Source organism: Etheostoma spectabile, chromosome 18 (assembly GCF_008692095.1).
Source record: "Etheostoma spectabile isolate EspeVRDwgs_2016 chromosome 18, UIUC_Espe_1.0, whole genome shotgun sequence".
Lineage (NCBI taxonomy): Eukaryota > Metazoa > Chordata > Actinopteri > Perciformes > Percidae > Etheostoma > Etheostoma spectabile.
Genome location: NC_045750.1, coordinates 4,176,662 through 4,196,772, shown reverse-complemented (window position 1 = coordinate 4,196,772; position 20,111 = coordinate 4,176,662). Strand labels below are relative to the sequence as shown.

Genomic DNA, 20,111 nt, shown 5'->3' with positions numbered 1-20,111 from the left:
TGAAAATGTGACGCTATAGCCTCTGCCATTTATCTCTTTGCTAGCAGGCAAACTGTTTCCACCCTCTATGAATGTGTTTACACTGTGCGATCAATTTCATGATATACTGCCGTGCTGTTTGTTCAGGATTTCCCAAAGGCCTGCTTGGATTCCCTGCCGGAGAAATGCTTTACATACTCATGTGTAAATAATGTAAATACTTTGCTGACATTGTGTCATTAGAAACAGCGGCTCGGCATCCAAAACATGACACACTGCGAGTTCTTGTGCATTTTAGAGTTTCAGTTTAGCTTTTGGGAGACGAAGTGTTGACGGCAGGGATTAGTGATTACACATTTAGAGACATTTGGATGCTCCTCTCAGCTATTTTGCAGATTATTATTTGAAAATAGTACTAGTGCTAGTCAAACGATTAAAATATTTAATTGTCATACTTAACTTAATGTTCCTTGATTTCTTTTGGTCACGTTATTTTTTTATTATTAATTAAAGGGTAAATAAAAATACTTTGAGGGCGACAAAACACCCAGATCACTTTGGTCTTGTCAATGGAATATTTGGCAACTTTAAAAAAAGTAAACTTTCCATTCAGATTCTTATTGGCATCCATTTCGGCGTCTCACGCTCGCCATCCACTCAAGACGTAACGTTACTATACTATGGCCGGCTCGCAAGCCCAAACAAGTGTGTGCAGCGTGCCTGTTGTTTTGTTTCCGGTCTAGCGCTGAACGCAGCATTATCAGCGCCATGGCCAACCCGCAGAAAGCGCACACTGTGATACATCAGCTTATGCCGTATTTACCAAACCTGCAGTTCATCGGGTAATCAGCGCCTTTCTCCACCCACTGTATATTAATTGTGAGCATTTAAAAGCACAATTGAATGAAAGCATTAAGTCCTTGTGCTATGATACGGCTGAGTGCAGACCGTGATATTCCTAATTCGGATGCTATGATACATTTGTAATGTAGCGAGGAGTTTACCAACTGCTGGAATGGAATGTGAACGAGAGTCGGAGATTCAATGTCAACTTTGATTTCTTACAGTGACTGTAATATTGCATAGTATTGGCTGCTTAATCTGTAACGCTTAACAACTCAACTGAAAAAGTGTTTCAGCTTGTCTCCTTGGCCTATGTCTTTGTCTTGCTCGGATTACTGCTGCCATTTCACCAGGTGTATGTGAGGAAATAAATAGATAGATAGATAGATAGATAGATAGATAGATAGATAGATAGATAGATTACACCTGCTTTTAAGAGGCGGAGAATTTTCACTGCAAAATAGAGACGCGCTATCTCAGGCTGTTTCTGTACATACCGTGGAATACATAATTGGGCCCACTTTACGCTTCCCCTTCCATCTCTTTATGGGAAACTCCCACTTTCCCCTTCACCCTCTCGTAAATGCATATGCATGATACGGAAAAGCGCAATTTGCCATTTTCAGTCCCCGCAACAGTCTGCACTTTTACCTCAGTGTTGCCTGTACATACCTCGCCATGCTTTTATGTGCACGTTGCAAAACAAAAATGCCTCAAGTGGGCGCAAAAACGTACATCTGCCCCCCAGTAGCTTCCCTGGGTTCATCAAAGACTTAGGTGCGCATATTTGGCCGAGGGGTTTAAGGGTCTTTCCTCAATAAAATGTGATGTTTTTGAAGGCAAGGCAGCTTTATTTGCATAGCACATTTCAGCAACAGGGCAATTCAAAGTGCTTTACATAAAAAGATTAAAATAATAAAAGTTACAGTGCACTACAAGAAAGTAAACATTAAAGAGCAGTTTAAAACAGTCAAAATAGAATACAAAAATAAAAGTTACATTGCAGTATAAGAAATTAAACATTAAAGAGCAATTAAAACAGTTAAACATAAAAGCAGATAAAAAAGCAGATTTCAGGCAGCTAGTATGGGACAGTGTGTGTGTTGCTGCCCCACACACGTTATTGGAGCGCAATAACCATTTTGTGGAAACCCAAACTTTGTTGACCAATACGGTAGGCCTTCTTTACAGGCAGAACCATCTGTCCCTACCATCTCATCCACTACGGGCCCCGCAGGATCATGTGACTTTGTACTCTGGTTATCCATAACAAGGAAAACAATATGCAATTTGACATAATTTTGGACCATTATTATCCCCATACATGTGTCTAAAACTTTGGAAAAGCTAGAGCAGACAGTAAATAACTAACACTTAAAAAGCCAAAGACAAAGCTTGCTAATGAAGTCCAACGATCATTAGACCTGAGAAAAATCTTTTAGTTAGTTTGATGCTTTTCTTCAACGTTTTTTCAGCGTTTTTTTTTCTGCTGTTTTTGGCGCTTGTTAGTTTATAACAAGAGACACACTTGCCTGGGAACATAGGACCATGGGAACATATGGATGAGCCCGACACATGACTCACTGCCAGAGACGTGTCTATTGGCTGTGTCAGTCTTGTTCATGCGTCAGCCACTTTGATAAACTGCTGTGTCGCTGTGAAGAGAAAATGTTTCTGTCTCCGCCAGTGAGTCTCACTTGCTGACATGTTTCCTGTGAACAGACGCAGGTTGGGGGGAAGAAGACCACTGTCATCCTGCCGAAGCTGGAGCCTGACACTCTGTACTCCGTCACCGTGGCCGCCGTGTATCCCACCGGCCTCAGCAAAGACATCAGTGGCGAAGGACAAACCAGTAAGAGTCGGAAATAGTTCTTACTGTGCTGCATATGCTACTTTCTGCTACTTCTGTATCTCCCAGTGGGGAAGGAAGTAGTTTCCAGTGGAAAAGTAATGCATATATTTAAGTTAATGAATCAGCATCAAACATTAAATTTGCAGAAATCAAATTAGCTACTGAAAAAATATTCTAGCCACTGGGGGACCATAGGCAGGCTGGGGAACGCATATTACCGTTAAAAAACCTCATAAAGTGAAATTTTCATGCCAAGATACAATATTAGGGGAATTTCAGCTTTTACGGTTAATAAACTCTTAAAAAACTCATTGGATTATCTGAAAAATCTCAGCCAAGAAACTGATTTGTTATTTTTTTATTAGTTTTTTTTTTTTTTGATCATAGAAAGTTGATGTGTGGGAGATGATGGCATGGTTTAAACAGGACAGTGACAAAAAGGATAAGAAAGAATGAATGAAAGTAGCAAGAAAGAAATTAAAGAGGCATATTGTAATGGTGATATTTTATGTCTTTTCCTGCAAAATGACCCTGACACTGCAGCTTTGAGAAAATTGTAATACTGTAAAAAAGGACAGTAGAGAATGTACTAACAGATAAATTATTAGTAGTTTAGTACAGTTCAGTAAGTGGAGTAAATAAAGAGACTTGCTGCTAATGAAACATCTGTTTTTCTGCTGCCAGAGCCTCTGGGTGGAGTGAGGAACCTGCAGGTGTTGAACCCCACCATGACCACCCTGAACGTGCGATGGGAGCCCGCCGAGGGCCGAGTGAAGGAGTACAAAGTCATTTATGCCCCAGCTGCTGGAGGAGCTGAGAGCATGGTAGGACTGGTAGGACCATCATCCACTTCCTGTCGACTGGCACTGTGCAGCGTTGAAACTATATTACTCACCCATGTGTCTGAACACGTCTGGCACTTTTAAATCCTTAATGCTCCTTTAGACTCAAAAATGTGCTTCACCATAAAAGTTATGGAGAAGGCACAAACTCACACTCTTTTTCTCTTTCTTATCATGTGCCACAACCACCACACCTTTGATTTAGTAATTCATGTTAGCAAATTTAATAAGATATTTTTCAGTTTTCATTTGGCTAATGTGTTTATCCTTCTTTGTCAAACAGCCCTCAGGCTTAACCGCAACAAGCAGTCTTTTTCTGTTGGAGCATAATTTAAGTGGACAGTTAGGGTTAACTGCACTGCTCAGAGGCAAACTGACAGCTGCTGACGCTGAGCATCCTAAACAACCTTCTACAGTTATTTCCAGTGTTGTAATGCATTGTACTTAAGTAGAACTTTCACGTATCTGTACTTAACTTCGTTATTTAAATTTATGGAAATTTTTACTTTTACTCCACTGCATTTCCTAAAGATAATCTTTACTTTTACTCCATTCATTCACCAATATCTTCCCAAGTTTTTTCTTAAATTTGTTCTTAAAGGCCCCGTGACATGGTGCTCTTTGGATGCTTTATATAGACCTAAGTGGTCCCCTAATACTGTATCTGAAGTCTCTTTTATATAGACCTTAGTGGTCCCTAATACTGTATCTGAAGTCTCTTTTATTTAGACCTTAGTGGTCCCCTAATACTGTATCTGAAGTCTCTTTTATATAGACCTTAGTGGTCCCCTAATACTGTATCTGAAGTCTCTTTTATTTAGACCTTAGTGGTCCCCTAATACTGTATCTGAAGTCTCTTTTATATAGACCCCAGTGGTCCCCTAATACTGTATCTGAAGTCTCTTTCTCAAAATTCAGCCATGGTGCAGTATTACAGCCACTAGAGCCAGTCTTGCAATGAGCTTTCCTTAGTATGTGCCATTTCTAAGTCTGTAGCTTTTGAGGAGGAGAGAAGGGGGGGCAAGGTGGAGGCTGGGGGTGTGGCCTTGACCACTTGCCATTTTGCCTATTTGAAAGCCATGATGTCTCTCTCTCTCATGGGTGGGCCAAACTGTCTGGGTAGGCAAAGCAGGTAGGTTCTTCTTATTTGTTGAGTCTGTTAGTGTCCGCTACCCTCAGCCTTCTGCCCCAGCATGCACTTGCAAACAGGATAGCACTGGCCACCACCGACTCATAAAACATCCTCAGCATCGTCCTGCAGATGTTAAAGAACCTCAGCCTCCTCAGAAAATAGAGACGGCTTTGGCCCTTCCTGTTCTGAGGTAGATCCTCTCCAAGTTACCTGGTTGGTTCGGTCTGTCAGGTAAGATGTGAGCAAAGAGAGCGCAGAGCCTGAGACAACCAGATCCAGGAGTGTCAAAATAAGGATCTGGTGGTTCACTGTGTCAAAGGCAGCAGAAAGCTCCAGAAGGATGACGACGTAAGAGAGAGAGGTTGCTCTAGTGATGTGAAGATGCTCAGTGATAGCACGGAGGGCAGTTTCTGTTGAGTGGCCAGCTACACTAGTGGGGATCAAGAAGGTTGTTCTGGTGGAGATAAGTAGAGAGTTGATACAAGACTGCTTATTTCTAGTTGCAACCTTGGTTCTCTGTCTGGGTTTCGAAAGCAGCTAATTTGTGTAATTTGTCGTTGAACGTAGGAAACAGTGTCTGCAGGCACAACCAGCACCACTCTGCGAAGCCTGCAACCCGACACCCTCTACACCGTCTCTCTGGTTCCGGTTTACGCTGGCCGAGAGGGAAAGATGATGTCTGAGAATGGAAAGACAAGTAAGACTCAACACTGAACTGCACAGTAGTTGAAACTATTTAATTTTTCCATACAAATAAACACACATTTTACTGAAATGTTTAAATAAATGTTTCAGTCTTCTGTTTGAGTAAAAGATGAAGTTGAAATGTACTCAGTGATTCATTTTTTTTCTGTCTAACAACACGTCAACAGGTGTTAAATAGTGTTTGTATATTGTATTTACGGGATACATGGGTTTTCTACCTGGAAGTTCTTGTAAACAAACGTAATTTTAGTGTGACTCTTCAACATACTTCAGTCAGTATTAAAACAAAACAGATTCATATCCTTTAAAAATATTGAAATTGTAGATGCTGGTCTTAAAACCTTATCAGCAGCCTGACCTGTGCTCTTGTTTAGGGCCACTGGGAGGAGTGAAGAACCTGAGGGTGACGGACCCCACCATGACCTCTCTGACTGTGAACTGGGACCCAGCTGACGGAGCCGTTCGCCTCTACAAGGTCTTCTTTGTGCCGGTGGCTGGTGGTCGAGAGGAGATGGTGAGACTCTTTCACACCCGCTTCACAAAAACAGATCATGCAGCCAGCTCAGGGATTAACTAAGCATCTAAATGACTTTTTTATTATTTTGAATCTCTACAAACAGGAGCAAGTTCCTACAGGCACCACCTCCATCATTCTCAGGAACTTGATGCCCGACACCCCGTACACAGTGTCAGTGTTACCCGTCTACCCAGCCAGGGAGGGGAAACGCCAGTCAGAGAACGGAAAGACATGTAAGTTACTGTGGGACTGTTCAGTTATTCAAAAGGTATTTAAAACAAAAGGTCATTGTGGTCCTAGAAGTCCCAATGTCAATGTCAGGTGATCTCCCTTTCAACCTGCTTTTATGTTTCTTTTTCTGATTTTACTGTATGTTTTATTCTTTTCTGATTTTACTGTATGTTTTATTCTTTTCTGATTTTACTGTATGTTATGTTTTTTTGTTGTTACATCATGTAAAGCACTTTGGATACCTGCTGGTTGCTGTAATGGGGTATATGAATAAATATTGATTGATTTAAAGAATGTAAAGATTCAAAACGATTGTCCCGCTCGCAGTGCCTTTGGCTGGAGTGGGCAACATGAAGGTGACCAACCCGACCATCACCACTCTCACTGTGACCTGGAATCCCGCCGACGGAAACGTTCAGGGCTACAAAGTGATCTACAAACCTGTGGATGGAGGACTGGAGATTGTGGTAAGATCCTCTTTGCTCCTTTTTTTTTATCCCGTCAATAGAAAATATATAAGAAACAAGAGCCGCACTTTGAAATGTAATAGGTTTCGCAGCAGAAGTTAATAAGAGAACCTTTTAGACTCAATTTGAATTCTTCAAAAGAAACCAAATGATCAAAGCGCTCAACAGGGATTTAGTGATGTCATGCCTCTTTGACAGGATAATCCCGTCATGCCTCACAATAGCGCCTAAATTCTTTGGCAAGAGGGCATCCGTCATCGTTGAAAACGTGGGGTTTATGTTTTCTGGAGCAACTCGTAGAAAATAAGTACGTGTAAATCCTGTTAATGAAATGCTCGTTCAGGCTGTAAAGAGCCGTGAAATAACAGCTGACTGATGATTTGGCTGCTCAGCTGTTTAGAAATGCTTCATTTGTCTCTGCCAATGACATAACAGTTACCCCCATTAGTACGTCAAAGTCAATTCTACAGAGGAATGAACAACAATCAATGCACATCCGGGAATAAATTAATTTTTTTTGTTAGTTTGATTTATGATTACGTTTGTAAAATTTCACAGTTTTAATACTGAAAATGGAAAAAAGTTGCCAGGACAATGTGTAAAAAAGATACCATAAAAACAACGGTTTTCACTATTTTTACGTTACAGTTCCTTTTATATGTAATTTTATTATAACAGTTCAAAAACTTTTATTTTTAAAACCTCTTACAGGTTTTATTGTCATGTCTGTAAGTAATTATTCATATTCAAGTTTAATATATCTTTTGAATAAGTGTTCAATTTTTCAGAAATGTAAAAATGTAGACAGTTTTTAAGGAGGTTAACTGGTTTTAGTTTGAAATCCTATGATGGTCTGTTTTAAGAAGCTGTTCTGTCCTTAAACAACACAACACAAATTTTAGAGCAAAAGAAGACATTTGAATCCCTCAACATTTGGAACTTTAACACTAAAAAAGCAGTTCAACAGTAGTTGAATCACAAGTGCAGTAAACTTGCTGCTCCTCAAGAGGAAAGTTTGTCTTTTGCCGCAAGTCAAAGGTCAGGGCTCTTGGGTGCTAGTGGAAATTTAGCCTCTTGGTAAAGGACAGTTGGGCAGGGTGTTTAGTTCACCAATTGTGTGCTTAACTCTGATAAAGACACAGTACTGTCGTAACGTTGGTCTCTTTGCAAGAAGGCTGCAAATCAATCAGCATGCTTCTGTTGGAAATTCTCTGTCCTGAGAGAGATTTAGCTGCATGCTGCTGGAAGACGCGTGGGAACCCTATTTGGATTCACTCACTGTGCCTTTGCAGGAGCAAGTGTCGGAGAGCACCACCAAAACTATCCTAGAGAAGCTTTTGCCCGACACCCGCTACACCATCACTGTGGTCCCCGTCTACGCAGAGGGAGACGGACCCAGCCTGACCGACGAAGGGAAGACAAGTGAGTATCTGTGGTCACGTGCTATTGGTTGTTTGGTATTTAACATTTTACTCAGGTTCAAGGGCTTAAATTAACCTTTAAAAAGCACCTGAGTCTTCAAGAAATCATTAAACACATAACTCCCTCTCTAAGTCTTACTAAGGAACAGTTGAAGGCTACTGATTAGTCAATCGCTAAGAAAAAGAGACAGAAAAAAGAGGGGAACAAAGAGACATACTAAAGGTAGCTATTCTTTAAACCTTTGCAGAAGTGGAGCTAAAAATGTACAGGTTGTCTTAAGGGTGGCTATTTCAGCTAAATATATTCTGACTTCAACTTCAATTTTTAAATCAATAACTTTCATATTCAGATTTCAGATTTTCTGCCACCGTACATTTTGTACAGTAAACATAGCCTTTTCTAGTTGATATAAATGTTGGTTGTGGATATATTTTGCCCTATGCGGCCACCAATGCTACCAACAGACCTCATTGCTATAGTGTTATTAGCTTCCCAATTGTTCAGTTCAGAGTTCAGTTTAGTTCAAAGTTCTTTATTGTCCCTCAAGGGGAAATTTGATTTGCAGTTGGAGGTTCAACAAACAACAAAAATAACAACACAATAAACACAGCACAAAACATTAAACACAACCCACAGATTGACTGAAAAAAATGTCATCACTTGAAAAGTGGACAGTGTCAAATCAAATCCCTTGAGATTGTCAGGAACAGTGATTTCTACTGGTGTCACAGAGAAGCCCAAGTGACACTAATAAAAATAAAGAGTTGTGCAACACTGTATTCAACAGCAACAGTCTCACTAACAGCAGAGTAAAACTGAGACCTAAAGGAATAATATGCCAGAGAAGAACCACTTTTTTGCCGTCCAACATCTGGATAAACTGCCCCCTGGACTCCAGTAACTTCTGACTAGACAGCAGCTGTGTGGCGCTCCGATCCAAGCGCTGGATCTTACTTCCTGTTTTGTGTCGTTGCTCAGAGCCACTGGGTTTTGCGAGAAACCTGAAGGTTACCGATCCCACCACCAGTACCCTGAACGTCCGTTGGGACGCTGCGGAGGGAAACGTACGCGAGTACATCGTGATTTGGGTGCCCACTGCTGGAGGAGAGCAGGATGTGGTAAGTCTGCATCTGGTTAAGACTCCATAACTCCATATGTTATGTCACCAGGTTTAACACTTTTCCTAAGTTGGTATTTACTGCTAAGTAAGAGACACTTAATGGTAGAGATGATCAACACCATCTTTTCCTTCCTGATACCTGAACTTGCATATCGGCCGATACCAAGCATGATCCGTTACATGTGCATTATGTACTGCTATGATTGTTAGTGTGACCTGGGTCAGGTTACAGTAGCCTCTTTACACATACACTCCTGAATAGAAGAAAAAAAATGTTTTAGTTTGTTTACATTTCTCTAAACCAATCACAATCGTCTTGGGCGGCGCTAAGTTCCAGACGAAGCGGTGGTGACTCTACTAAATAGTCTCAGGAAGGAACTTTTTTGGTGAAACATTTGTACCCCACAAAAGAAAACGCCACATACAATATTAGATTAAGTTAACTGTTGACACAATACAGTAATGTGATCTATTTAAATGAGCAACTAGGGGTCTTGCCCAAGGATTTATTGGCTGATGTATCGCAGTAGAAATCAAAACCCAGGTCTGCCACACCAAAGGCATGTGTCATATTTACTGCCCCATCACCACCCGTTATATACTCATATTCTCTGGAAATCTTTACAATCCTTCCCTGAAAGAACCAAGCAGGCCTGCCTTGTTGCACCATCCAAATTTTCTTTAAAACGTGAGATTTTTTTACGTGTAGCTCACTAGCTTGTTTGTTGTTGTTTCTTGAAACAAACCAGTTTTGCGAGGAGAGGGACGTCTGGATGTTCCACCGACTGTCCAGTAAATGACCTGTCGTCGATCCCGACTATTGTTCGTATGACCTGGCTCAGGTCACAGAGAATGAAACCCAAAGAACTTTCTTTTCTTATCTACTTTGACAATCATAAGTCATAACAAAAAAGAAGATAAATAAACTACTTTAGAGTATATTTTTTTTCTGGGCTAAATTACCCAGTATTGCATCGGTGCATAGGCTCTCATACTGATATAGATACCAGCATTTTAAGCAGTTTTGGAGGTATTTCCCATACTGGTATCGGTATTGAAACAATTGTACTTAATGGCAGCATAGTGGGCAGAACTCAACCAGTTTTATCTAACTGTCAGGCTTTGCTTGTTCAAGATGTTGGGTTTTTACCAAAAACTGAAAACTTCATCCATGCCCCATTAGTATCTTTGTTTTATGATTGCCTGGAATGTGAAATTAGATATGTTTATTTTGCTACTTGGAGGTATTTTAGCTCTCTTAAAGTAAAAATGATTGTTCGGTGGCAGCTAGAAGAGACCTTTATTTAAAATCCTCTGTTTCTGGCCCTCTGTAACTGACTGGTATTTATTTTGTATTATTGTAAATGCATCTGTCTTTGATTGTGGTTTCTTTGTGACTTCAGTCCACTGTGAATAATGTGTTGTTTTTAGAAGCCTCTGTGTTGCATGCTTAATTAAAGGACCAAACTTCACCAGAGATTAGGCATTTATACAGCGGCACCACTGACTGTTAATGCTTCCAACCTTAAAGCTACTAAAGGTGAAAAACTGTGTTTAAATGAGTTAAACAAACCAAATTTGAAATCAATCTAATAGCTGATGGTCACTGTAAGATTAGGTTAAAATATACAAAGCATAACACCTTTATTTTAAGGAGCAACATGTGTAGGACCAGACTGCTACCGGATTTTACTGTTCTGGAGAAGTGTCCTTTTGGCTGTTTATGCCCGCTCTCTCTCATGTTGTCTGGTTGAATGGGGACATTTTATTCTTCTTCAGTACTGTGAGTGCAAATTGGTTAGTCTCATTTTTGGCCTCAAATTCAATTTCCCTAAACACAAGAAAAGCCAGTAGCGTGATATGATTACACTTGTTTCCAAAGCATTTTCATGAAAGAACAGTTTTTCTTTTTTTGTACCGGAAAAAGAGCAATATAGCGTTATCGAAAGATGAATACCGCAGTATGTTTTACATTGACTTACATCTAATGGAAAACATTTGAGAGTGATGTGGGATGGTTTAACTCATCTCCATGGCAGTTTCAACAGTTTTCTATGAAGCAGTGACAGTCTCGAGGGGGTCCATTTCATTACCCTCAAGATTATGTAACTTGGTTCCAGTAATGCAATGAGATGATTGGATTTGGAAACAACTGAAGTTATCTCATTTCACTGACAGATTTCAGGACTTACTATTGGATTAAATGGATAAATATCAAATTTGCATGCACTCCTTCTTGTTGCCAGTTTGGTGCTTTGCTCAAAGGCCCAGACTGTCTCAGGACAGAGTGGAAGCATTCTGCTTAGATCCGCCTTTATCTCCAAGCTTCTACTGTTCCTGTTAGTGAGCTGACAAAAGACAGACAAAACTGCATCCAAGAAAACTGGGCTCAGAACACATTAAACTGTGACATGGTTCAGTCTGAGAGTCTTTCTGCATCTGTCAAAACCCCTCTTTTCTTTTTCTAAGAGTTGTCCCAATTCTTAGAGTTTGCCAAGTTCAAAGTTGTTTCCTCTCTCCGCAACCAGGACCAGGTGTCTGGAACCACCACCTCCACTGTTCTGAAAAACCTGGAGCCCAACACCGAGTACACCGTGACCGTTGTGCCGGTCTACCATGAGATGGAGGGAAAATCGCAGTCTGCAAACGGGAAGACAAGTGAGTTCAGATGAGTCTGTTGATCGATTTGGAGCTGCAGGAAGTGGCCTGGATCCTGAAAGAAGAATAGGGCTAAGCCAGAATTTATGAATGTGTTTTTCTTTTGGATGTGGAAAAAGAATAAAATACTCTAGTGTAAAATACAACTTTATAACCCACATAGGCCAAAAACCTTAAACTCTCTAAATCTCAGAGATGAACTAATAAAGACAACAAAGACGTGACTTATAGATTGACAGGGTGCTATAAAAATATTAAAAGTAAGTGCAGCAAGAAGAAATAAGACCAAACCATAAAATAGAGCAGTTCTTGCAGGTCGTTTTTAGAGCGGGATTATAGACTTCTTCAAAACAACTAGAACAGCTATAAATACATTTTTCTATCGGACAGATGTTAGTGATGTGGCACCGGAATCGTGACACTGTTACTGTTAAGGTTTATATAAAAGAATCCAAAACGCAGCATTTCATAGAACATGTAAAAAAATGAAAACATTTCCCAAACAATCCAACACTTAAAAAGTATCTGAGACCAGTCAGGTTTGTAAACATGAGCAGGATGCGATTGTTTATTGGCGTCTGGTTAATGATACATTAAATATCACAATTTCAACATTTCAACCGTAAATTTACTGTATGTAGCAAGGGCTCTTTTAAAATACACTGGAAAACTGCTTTTGCCATGTTCCAGCTTTGATTTGAGCCCTATGAGCTTGTTTTCTGTTGTTAAGTGGTTGCGGTAAAAGCAAGATAATATACAGTAATGAGTACTTATATAGAAAATAAATCAGTATATCAATACACAACGGTATGTATTATTACTTACTCAACATTGAACCTTTATGTAAATGCAAATAATGCCCCATTTAGACCGACTGAGTTACACAACCTGCTTCGGTGGTCGATCTAAACCCTCCCCTCAAGGTTGGGCGCAGGTTTAACAAAATCACTGAAAAGTGAGAGAAAAATATAACCATTATTTTTTATCGTCAATTAATCTGTTTAGTATTTTCTCGATTAATCGCTCAGTTTGTCTGGTCTATAAAATGTCAGAAAATGGTGAAAAATGTGGATGGTGTTTCCCCATAACCCAAGTGGATGTCCTCAGATGTCTTGTTTTGTCCACAGCTCAGTTTACTGTCACAAAGGAGAAAGGAAACTAGAACATGTTCACATTTAGGAAGCAGGAATCAGAGATTTTGTAACTTTTTCTTTACAAAAAACACTCAGATCAATTTTTTCAAATAGTTAGGCGATTAATATAATAGTTGACAACTAAACAATTCATCTTTGCAGCTCTGGAAAGATGTAATAAACCAGGGTCATGCTTTGAGGAGACATTCATCACAATGTTACAAAATTACCTAGATGATTAATCTATAAATTGCTTTTGTCTGTAATTGTTCCTCCGTAGATCCTTTGGGTGGAGTGAAGAACTTGCAGGTGATCGACCCGACCACCAGCAGCCTGACGGCCCGCTGGGATCCAGCCGTGGGAAACGTCCGCAGCTACAAAGTCTTCTACGCTGCTCAACCAGGGGGGGAAGAACAAATGGTACACGCTGCTTTTGTTAAATGATGAGTTTTTTCAAGTTTCCGACCGATTCCTAAGATTGTATCCAGGCCTCGAGAGCAGGGTTCAACGATGAGGGTTGCCCAAAGGCCCAGGGCAAGCAAAACGCCACAACAGGGAATTAAATATTAATAATATTAACAACCCACTTGCCTGTTTGGGCTTCATCATATCATGAATAGCGGTATCGTGACTTTGTTTTGCGAGAGCTAGACTTTTTTTTGTGAGTAAAAATTTAATTAGGGCAATTTTGTTTTTTTACTCGCCCTACCACACAAGTGAAAAAAAACCTTAACGTTGAACCCTACAAAGGTTTCCGTATAGCTCCACTTCTGTTCGCTTCACTGTGGACTCAGACATTTTCACCATTATCATATTAAATTGTTATCAAACTGACGGCGGTTTTACCATTTCACCGAACAGGAGGAGGTGTCAGGAGGCACCACCACCACCATCCTGAGGAACCTGGTCGCCGACACCGTCTACAATGTGGCTGTTGTTCCTGTGTACCCGGACGTGGAGGGCATTCGGCAGGCTGAGAAGGGAAAGACAAGTGAGTGTCTGGGGTTTACATTCAAAGACATTCAGCTCTCGTCCAAGTGGATGCACAATGAGTGCAACAGTGGACAGAGCTTACATACTTGAAAACACAAGGGTCAAATAATCCAATCTCAAACTATGCCTTCCTTGGATTGTTTGTGTCAGATGGGAGTTTAGCAGATAGGACTAAGGCAGGAACGTATCTGCATCTTTACTGTAATCTGGTGCACCCTGCAGGTCTGAACAAACAGAGAGTTGGTCTGTTCCAGACTTAGGACATTTCACTTCACTGGCAGCCATTTACTTCCACTCATTCTATACAACTTTAAAGGATCTAGGGCTGAAACTACCGACTATTTTCTTTTAACACCAATATGTGGATTTTTTTTCTCAATTATAGGATTTGTTGTTTGGTCTATAAAAAATGTCATAAAATCAGTGTTTTTCCCAAGATAACGTCCTCAAACGTCTCGTTTTACGCACAACTCAAAGGATATTCAGTTTAATCTCACAGAGGAGAGAAAAAAACGAAAAGAAAGAAATGACTCAAACCAATCAATCGATTATCTAAATAGTTGACGATTAACTATTCGATTAACTGACTAATCTTTGCTGCTCTAAAAGGATCCTACCGGTTCTGGGCCATTAAAAAATGGAAAAAAAGTATGAAATTTCATCTTTACCTCATTAAAGTGATATGTTTCCTGTTAAAACACAATGTTCATGGTCATTCTAAACCGTAAACCAGTGGGGTATTAAGCTAGGTAAAGAAGGCAGAGCGGTGGCATTTGTTTGAAATGTAGATATGGTCCTATTGATGGGGTTTTCATGTGATGAGGACAATTTGTACGTGCTGATTCTCTTATTAGATTGGTCTTTGCCCTTCGCTTCAGATGAATCCTGAGAGGAAAGAGAGAAAATCTCTCCTCCTGTGTTGTCAGTGGGAGAAACTAAGAATCAGAATATACGTTTATATAAGTGAGGAAAATGTGGATGCAGTAAAGGGAAATTAAATGTACCCATTGTTCACTGTCCTAGAAGTCCAAGTCTTTAAAAACTGCATATACCTTTCCAAAGGATGCTAAGCAGTTTGAACTGGTTTGGGAAATCATTCCTTGTTTGTGCATTTGAGCACTATCTGACATCCAAAGAGCTGATGTTTTATTAATGCAATATTGCAAGACTACACAACTATAAAACTCCCATTATTCTTTTTTATGCCATTGATGTTTGCATGATTTATTTGTTTATTGGCTCTTTGTTTTTATTGCGACTCACAGAGGAGATGTGATCCACAGAGAACAGAAAAAAATAGAAAATTAATCAGAAACAAAACAACAGGTGCTATTAATCTTAGGTACATAGTGGGGTATAACCCATCTCTGTATAAATATTTCTGTTCTCTGTAACAGGAGAGCATATTTTGGGACATTTTCTACGTTAACGAGACAGTTCAGAACAAAGCTGACAGAAAAATAGGGCATGACATACTACAAAGGTTCCCCGGCCAATGCTCAAACCAGACATTTGTTAACGATGTGTCTTGCCGCCACATAACCATTGGCAAATGAATCACAGCCTCTGCTTGAATGTTGGAATGAATAAATGAATGTATGAATGTCTTTATTATCATTGAAGGTTCACATACAACAGAATTTTCCTGTCTCTCTTAAGACTGTTTAAGACTGTTCCCTTTCACCTCACTCATTAAATATGTGGCATTTGCTGTGGGATGAAGCTCCACTGCTGGCTTCTCTTGAAGCTTAATAAGCCTTATATTTCATCAAATTGTATATTTTCTTTTGATGTTGTCAGAGACGCTCTTTGCATCAGGTGAGGTGAAGATGATGCTTACAATTAACCCTCAGAACCCCAAGCAGTTTCTTAGCGATTCTTTGCTTTTGTCATCTCGCTACGGGTTCATTGATCACTGCACTATAAAGTCCTAACTATAAAGATAACCTAACTATAACCCTAGACATGTCTTCTGTGCAGTATAACACAGTTGTAGTGCCGTTGATCTTTAAAAAAAGAAAGAAACGCAAGTTTTGGAAACAATTTCTTTGATAATTTCTTTACAAAAGTTGGAAGAAGATAACCCTTATACATACAACATTTTAAAAGGTTCCCGCAGATGTTAACCAATATTGGAAAAAAGGGGCTCTACATGCTGTTCATATTGACATTTTACATTTTTTACAACCTCTACATCCAACCTCTCTTATCCTCTCTGCTCCGTGTAAACATCCTGCAGTTCAGGACAAGTTGACGTGACTGTCTCAGCCAAGTCCATCCTGGCTTTCCAGTTGCCCCGAGGATCTCAGAATGGAATGTTTTTTTGTTTTTTTACCACATCTGCTTCACGCAAACGGTTTATTTTTTAGACATAAAGAGTAAAGTGGTTTTGATGAAATATCACAATAATAAGATTAGATTTGGTAACTTTTCCTGATAGAAGCATTCAGAAATTTGGAAATCCGTCAATAATTTCTGTTTTTACAGTTTCTGGCTACAACAACTAATGTCATTTTGGTGATTTAAAAATAAATAATAATATGCCTTTTGGGTTGTGAAGCCCACAGAAAACCAGGATGCCCTGACTCCTTCGCTCTAATGCTCAATATTTGGAGGTTTTGTCTTTAACCAGGAGATTGTGATCATGTTTTTAACCTTTCATAGAAATCTTAATTGATGTCTTCCTAACAGCATAGCTGGTAGATATACACCCTTTTAGCAGCGGACTCGTGGTTATTACAGCGTTCTTGATTCTACTACCTAGACGACAATTTTGAAAACTGTCTCTGCAGGAAACAGCATTACCACACTACAGTAAAATACGTTTGAGAAAATGTACTTTTTTATGCCAGAGTAGTGAAATAAAACCCCAGGCAGCCTGAGAGACTGAAAATCTGCCAGTAATGTAAAGTCAACTCTGAATTTAATGGGCTAAAACGTGCAAGATAACCACCGGTATGGTCCTTTAAGATGGAGAATGAGAATACCGACCTTCTTTATTTGGACATTTGTGGCTCACAAAACAACATAATGAGTGCCAGAAAGTCTCTTGACTCTGATACATCTGGACACTCCTGATGTGGTAAACCCACCCATCTGGGGCACCCTGCAGGATAAAACAAATGCTCAGGATTATTCGCAGCAGTTTTTTTGTCCTTGTAGAAATTCTTTTAAGTTTAATTACTGTCTAATAGGGATGTTTTAAATCGCCTCATAGAATACCAGAACGTTTAGACACTGTGAGTAAAGGAAAAGACACTCCTCTGTGGTAGAAAACCTACCCAGTTTTGAGACATCTGGACAGTCCTGATGAGGCAAACCCCACCCGTCCGGTCCACCCTGCAGGATGAAACACACAGTGAGGATTATGTGCAGCAGTTGTTTCAGCCTGTGATGTGTCTTGCCTGGTTTTTCAGAACCTCTGGGTGGCGTGAAGAATCTGCAGGTGATCGACCCCACCACCAACTCTCTCCGGGTGCGCTGGGAGCCCGCCGAGGGCGATGTCAGGCAGTACCAAATCATCTACGTCCCTGTCAGCGGCGGAGCCGAGAGCATGGTAGGTTTTCTTTTTTAAAGATGATTTTCCGGGCATGTTAGGCATTTATATATATATATAGGACAGCTGAAGACATGAAAAGGGAGAGAGAGGGGGGCATGACAAGCAGCAAAGGGCCGCAGGTCTGCGTTGAACCAGCAGCCGCTGCGTGGAGAAGTGGCCCTCTATGAATGGGCGCACGCTCTACCAGGTGAGCTGCCCAGGCGCCCGCATGGTAGGTTTTCAATCAGGGCTGCACAATTAAGCGCAATTATATCGAAATTGCAATCTAGACTAGGGCAATATCCAATTCGCAGGCGGGCGCAATATTTGTTAAAGGCAAAAATATATGTCAAACCAAGTGTACCGACTAACGCAAACATCTTTGTTTGGTACAGATCCTCTCAGAAATCACACTGTAACAATTTTAATTTCTTTTAATCTTTTTCAATAAAAATGTTAATAATGAAACAAAAAGGATCATTCCCTCAAATATCGTGAATCATATCGCAGTCGCGATATCAGTCAAAATAATCCCAATCGGATCATGCAGCCCTATTTTCTATTGAGATATGTTGGTTGTTTGTCAACTGCTATTCCTGTTAAAGAAAAAAAATATCAAATATATCGAGTTGCTTTACTTCTATACTTCATATACTCTAATAGCTGCTAGTTTATTCATTTTATTTCTTTTTTTTATGTGTCAGACGAAAGCCAACTAAATTGAATTAAACTAGCTGACAAAACAATCTCGCGACAAGGTCCATTTAGCAGCTGTCCTTGAGCTTCCGATTGAGTCCCCAGATCTTCCTCGGCAGATGAAACATCTACAATTCTGTGAAAACTGAGCAAACTCCACTTGCTGATAAAGATCGTATGATGCGATTGTCTTGTTCCCACGGTTGAGATTCCTCTACGCATGTGTTATTTTGTTATTTTGTGCTTTCCAGACTCAGGTTTCTGGAATGACGACCAACACGGTGCTGAGAGACCTGCGGCCTGACACCGAGTACAAAGTGACGCTGGTGCCTATTTACCCTGACGTGGAGGGGAAACGTGCATCGGAAAACGGAAAGACAAGTGAGTTTGTCCACAGTAAAGTAGCTCACTAAAATGGGTTTAATCCAACCTAAAGCACACTAGCGGTTGCATGACTACAGATTCTTAAAAGTTGACTCTGTTGTGATGAAAGTCAAGTCAATAGATGACGTCATTAGCTTAAAAAAATTACACAGGGAGAGAATGCTTTGAATTCAATACCTGTATTTGATCATCCTTTAATATCAACCCTCATATTGATTTTTTAAGAGGCTTGCTTTGTGTACCTTAACCTTTCTAGTATTTTGCAACCTGTCCAATTTATCATCAAGTGCTTTTGCAGTGAGCTCAACTACCATTTTTCAGTTTGTGCTTCAACATGCTATACTCACACTACTGGGTTTACCTGTGGTAACTTTTTCTCACACCAGTACCGGTAATTATGTGAAAGTCAGTCAACCAAAAGTTTGCCGTTAACCAACACTCACTTCAAAGTTTATTATCTGTTCTCGTTAGCAAAAGATGCATTGGAATTGTGCTAAGTCAGTAGATGTCACTGGCCTGTAATTGACACTTGATGTTGTTAAACCTCCGCCATGCGTTAAAGCTTACCTATCTGTTACTGTAACTCAAACAGGAAATTGACAATCATGTAATAGTTGTGTTGTGTTGACAGAGGCTCTGGGCGGTGTGAAGAATCTGCTGGTTACTGATCCCACCACCAGCTCCTTGAAGGTGCGCTGGGAGCCGGCGGAGGGCAACGTCCGCCAGTATCGCATCTTCTATGTTCCTGCAGCCGGAGGCGCCGAGGACATGGTGAGGCATCAGGTTTTTTTGCACGGAAAGATGAACGTCAACAAGAGTGTTAGGAGTGTTTGTAGGTTAAGGTGTCAGTCCAGGAATATTCAAGATTTTAAAAAATATAATTAAACGTTTTCCGGACGGAGCCAAAGCCCGTTAATTAACAAATACAGGCTCTAAACATGCCATAGTAGCAAGTAATAGCTAATTTACTTGCGTAGTCCCTTGACAGATCATTACATGTAACGGTATGTAGAGAGAAGTATACAATGTGTGTGTGTGTGTGTGTGTGTGTGTGGTGTGTGTGTGTGTGTGTGTGTGTGTGTGTGTGTGTGTGTGTGTGTGTGTGTGTGTGTGAGCAGGAGCAGGTTTCAGGCGGCACCACCAACACCATACTGAGAAACCTGCTGTCGGACACTGCCTACACGGTGACCGTGGTCCCAGTTTACCCAGAGGGAGAAGGTCTGCGCCAGTCTGACAACGGGAAGACACGTAAGTCCTCCACTCTCCTCCCACTGTCTGATTAGACCTCAGTGGATATCTGACAACAGATGGAACTGCTTTCCCGCCGCAGATGAAGACACCAATTTAGATTTTGGTGACAGTTATGACAGAAGTGACACAACTAGGAATGGAAGAATGGAAGACGCCCTCCAAAAAAAATCTTGGGCCTCAGATTTCTGGATCTGAACAGGCTGTGCACCCATTGGACGCTCACAGCAAACATTTACAGAAGCATCATAAAACTCCTGGGGGTTAAACTGGGCTTACTACATTTAGATGGACAGTAAGAAACTCCCTATTGTAGCAGCATTAAAACACCTTCTTCTCCTGATTATAAAG

General features: G+C 40.4%; 1 protein-coding gene across 8 annotated transcripts in view; it reads left to right on the top strand.

Annotated features, from left to right (window-relative positions):
- Positions 1-20,111, top strand: part of col12a1b (collagen, type XII, alpha 1b) — a 142,205-nt gene that overhangs the window by 66,201 nt on the left and 55,893 nt on the right. For all 8 annotated transcript variants that reach the window (XM_032543774.1, XM_032543766.1, XM_032543769.1 and 5 more), the window contains 15 exons: positions 2,545-2,674; positions 3,359-3,498; positions 5,216-5,345; positions 5,728-5,867; positions 5,974-6,103; positions 6,429-6,568; positions 7,861-7,990; positions 8,969-9,108; positions 11,639-11,768; positions 13,182-13,321; positions 13,763-13,892; positions 17,311-17,450; positions 18,380-18,509; positions 19,144-19,283; positions 19,631-19,760. In XM_032543774.1, coding sequence (XP_032399665.1) covers positions 2,545-2,674; positions 3,359-3,498; positions 5,216-5,345; positions 5,728-5,867; positions 5,974-6,103; positions 6,429-6,568; positions 7,861-7,990; positions 8,969-9,108; positions 11,639-11,768; positions 13,182-13,321; positions 13,763-13,892; positions 17,311-17,450; positions 18,380-18,509; positions 19,144-19,283; positions 19,631-19,760 — 2,020 coding nt within the window. The remainder of the gene's footprint in view (positions 1-2,544; positions 2,675-3,358; positions 3,499-5,215; positions 5,346-5,727; positions 5,868-5,973; positions 6,104-6,428; positions 6,569-7,860; positions 7,991-8,968; positions 9,109-11,638; positions 11,769-13,181; positions 13,322-13,762; positions 13,893-17,310; positions 17,451-18,379; positions 18,510-19,143; positions 19,284-19,630; positions 19,761-20,111) is intronic.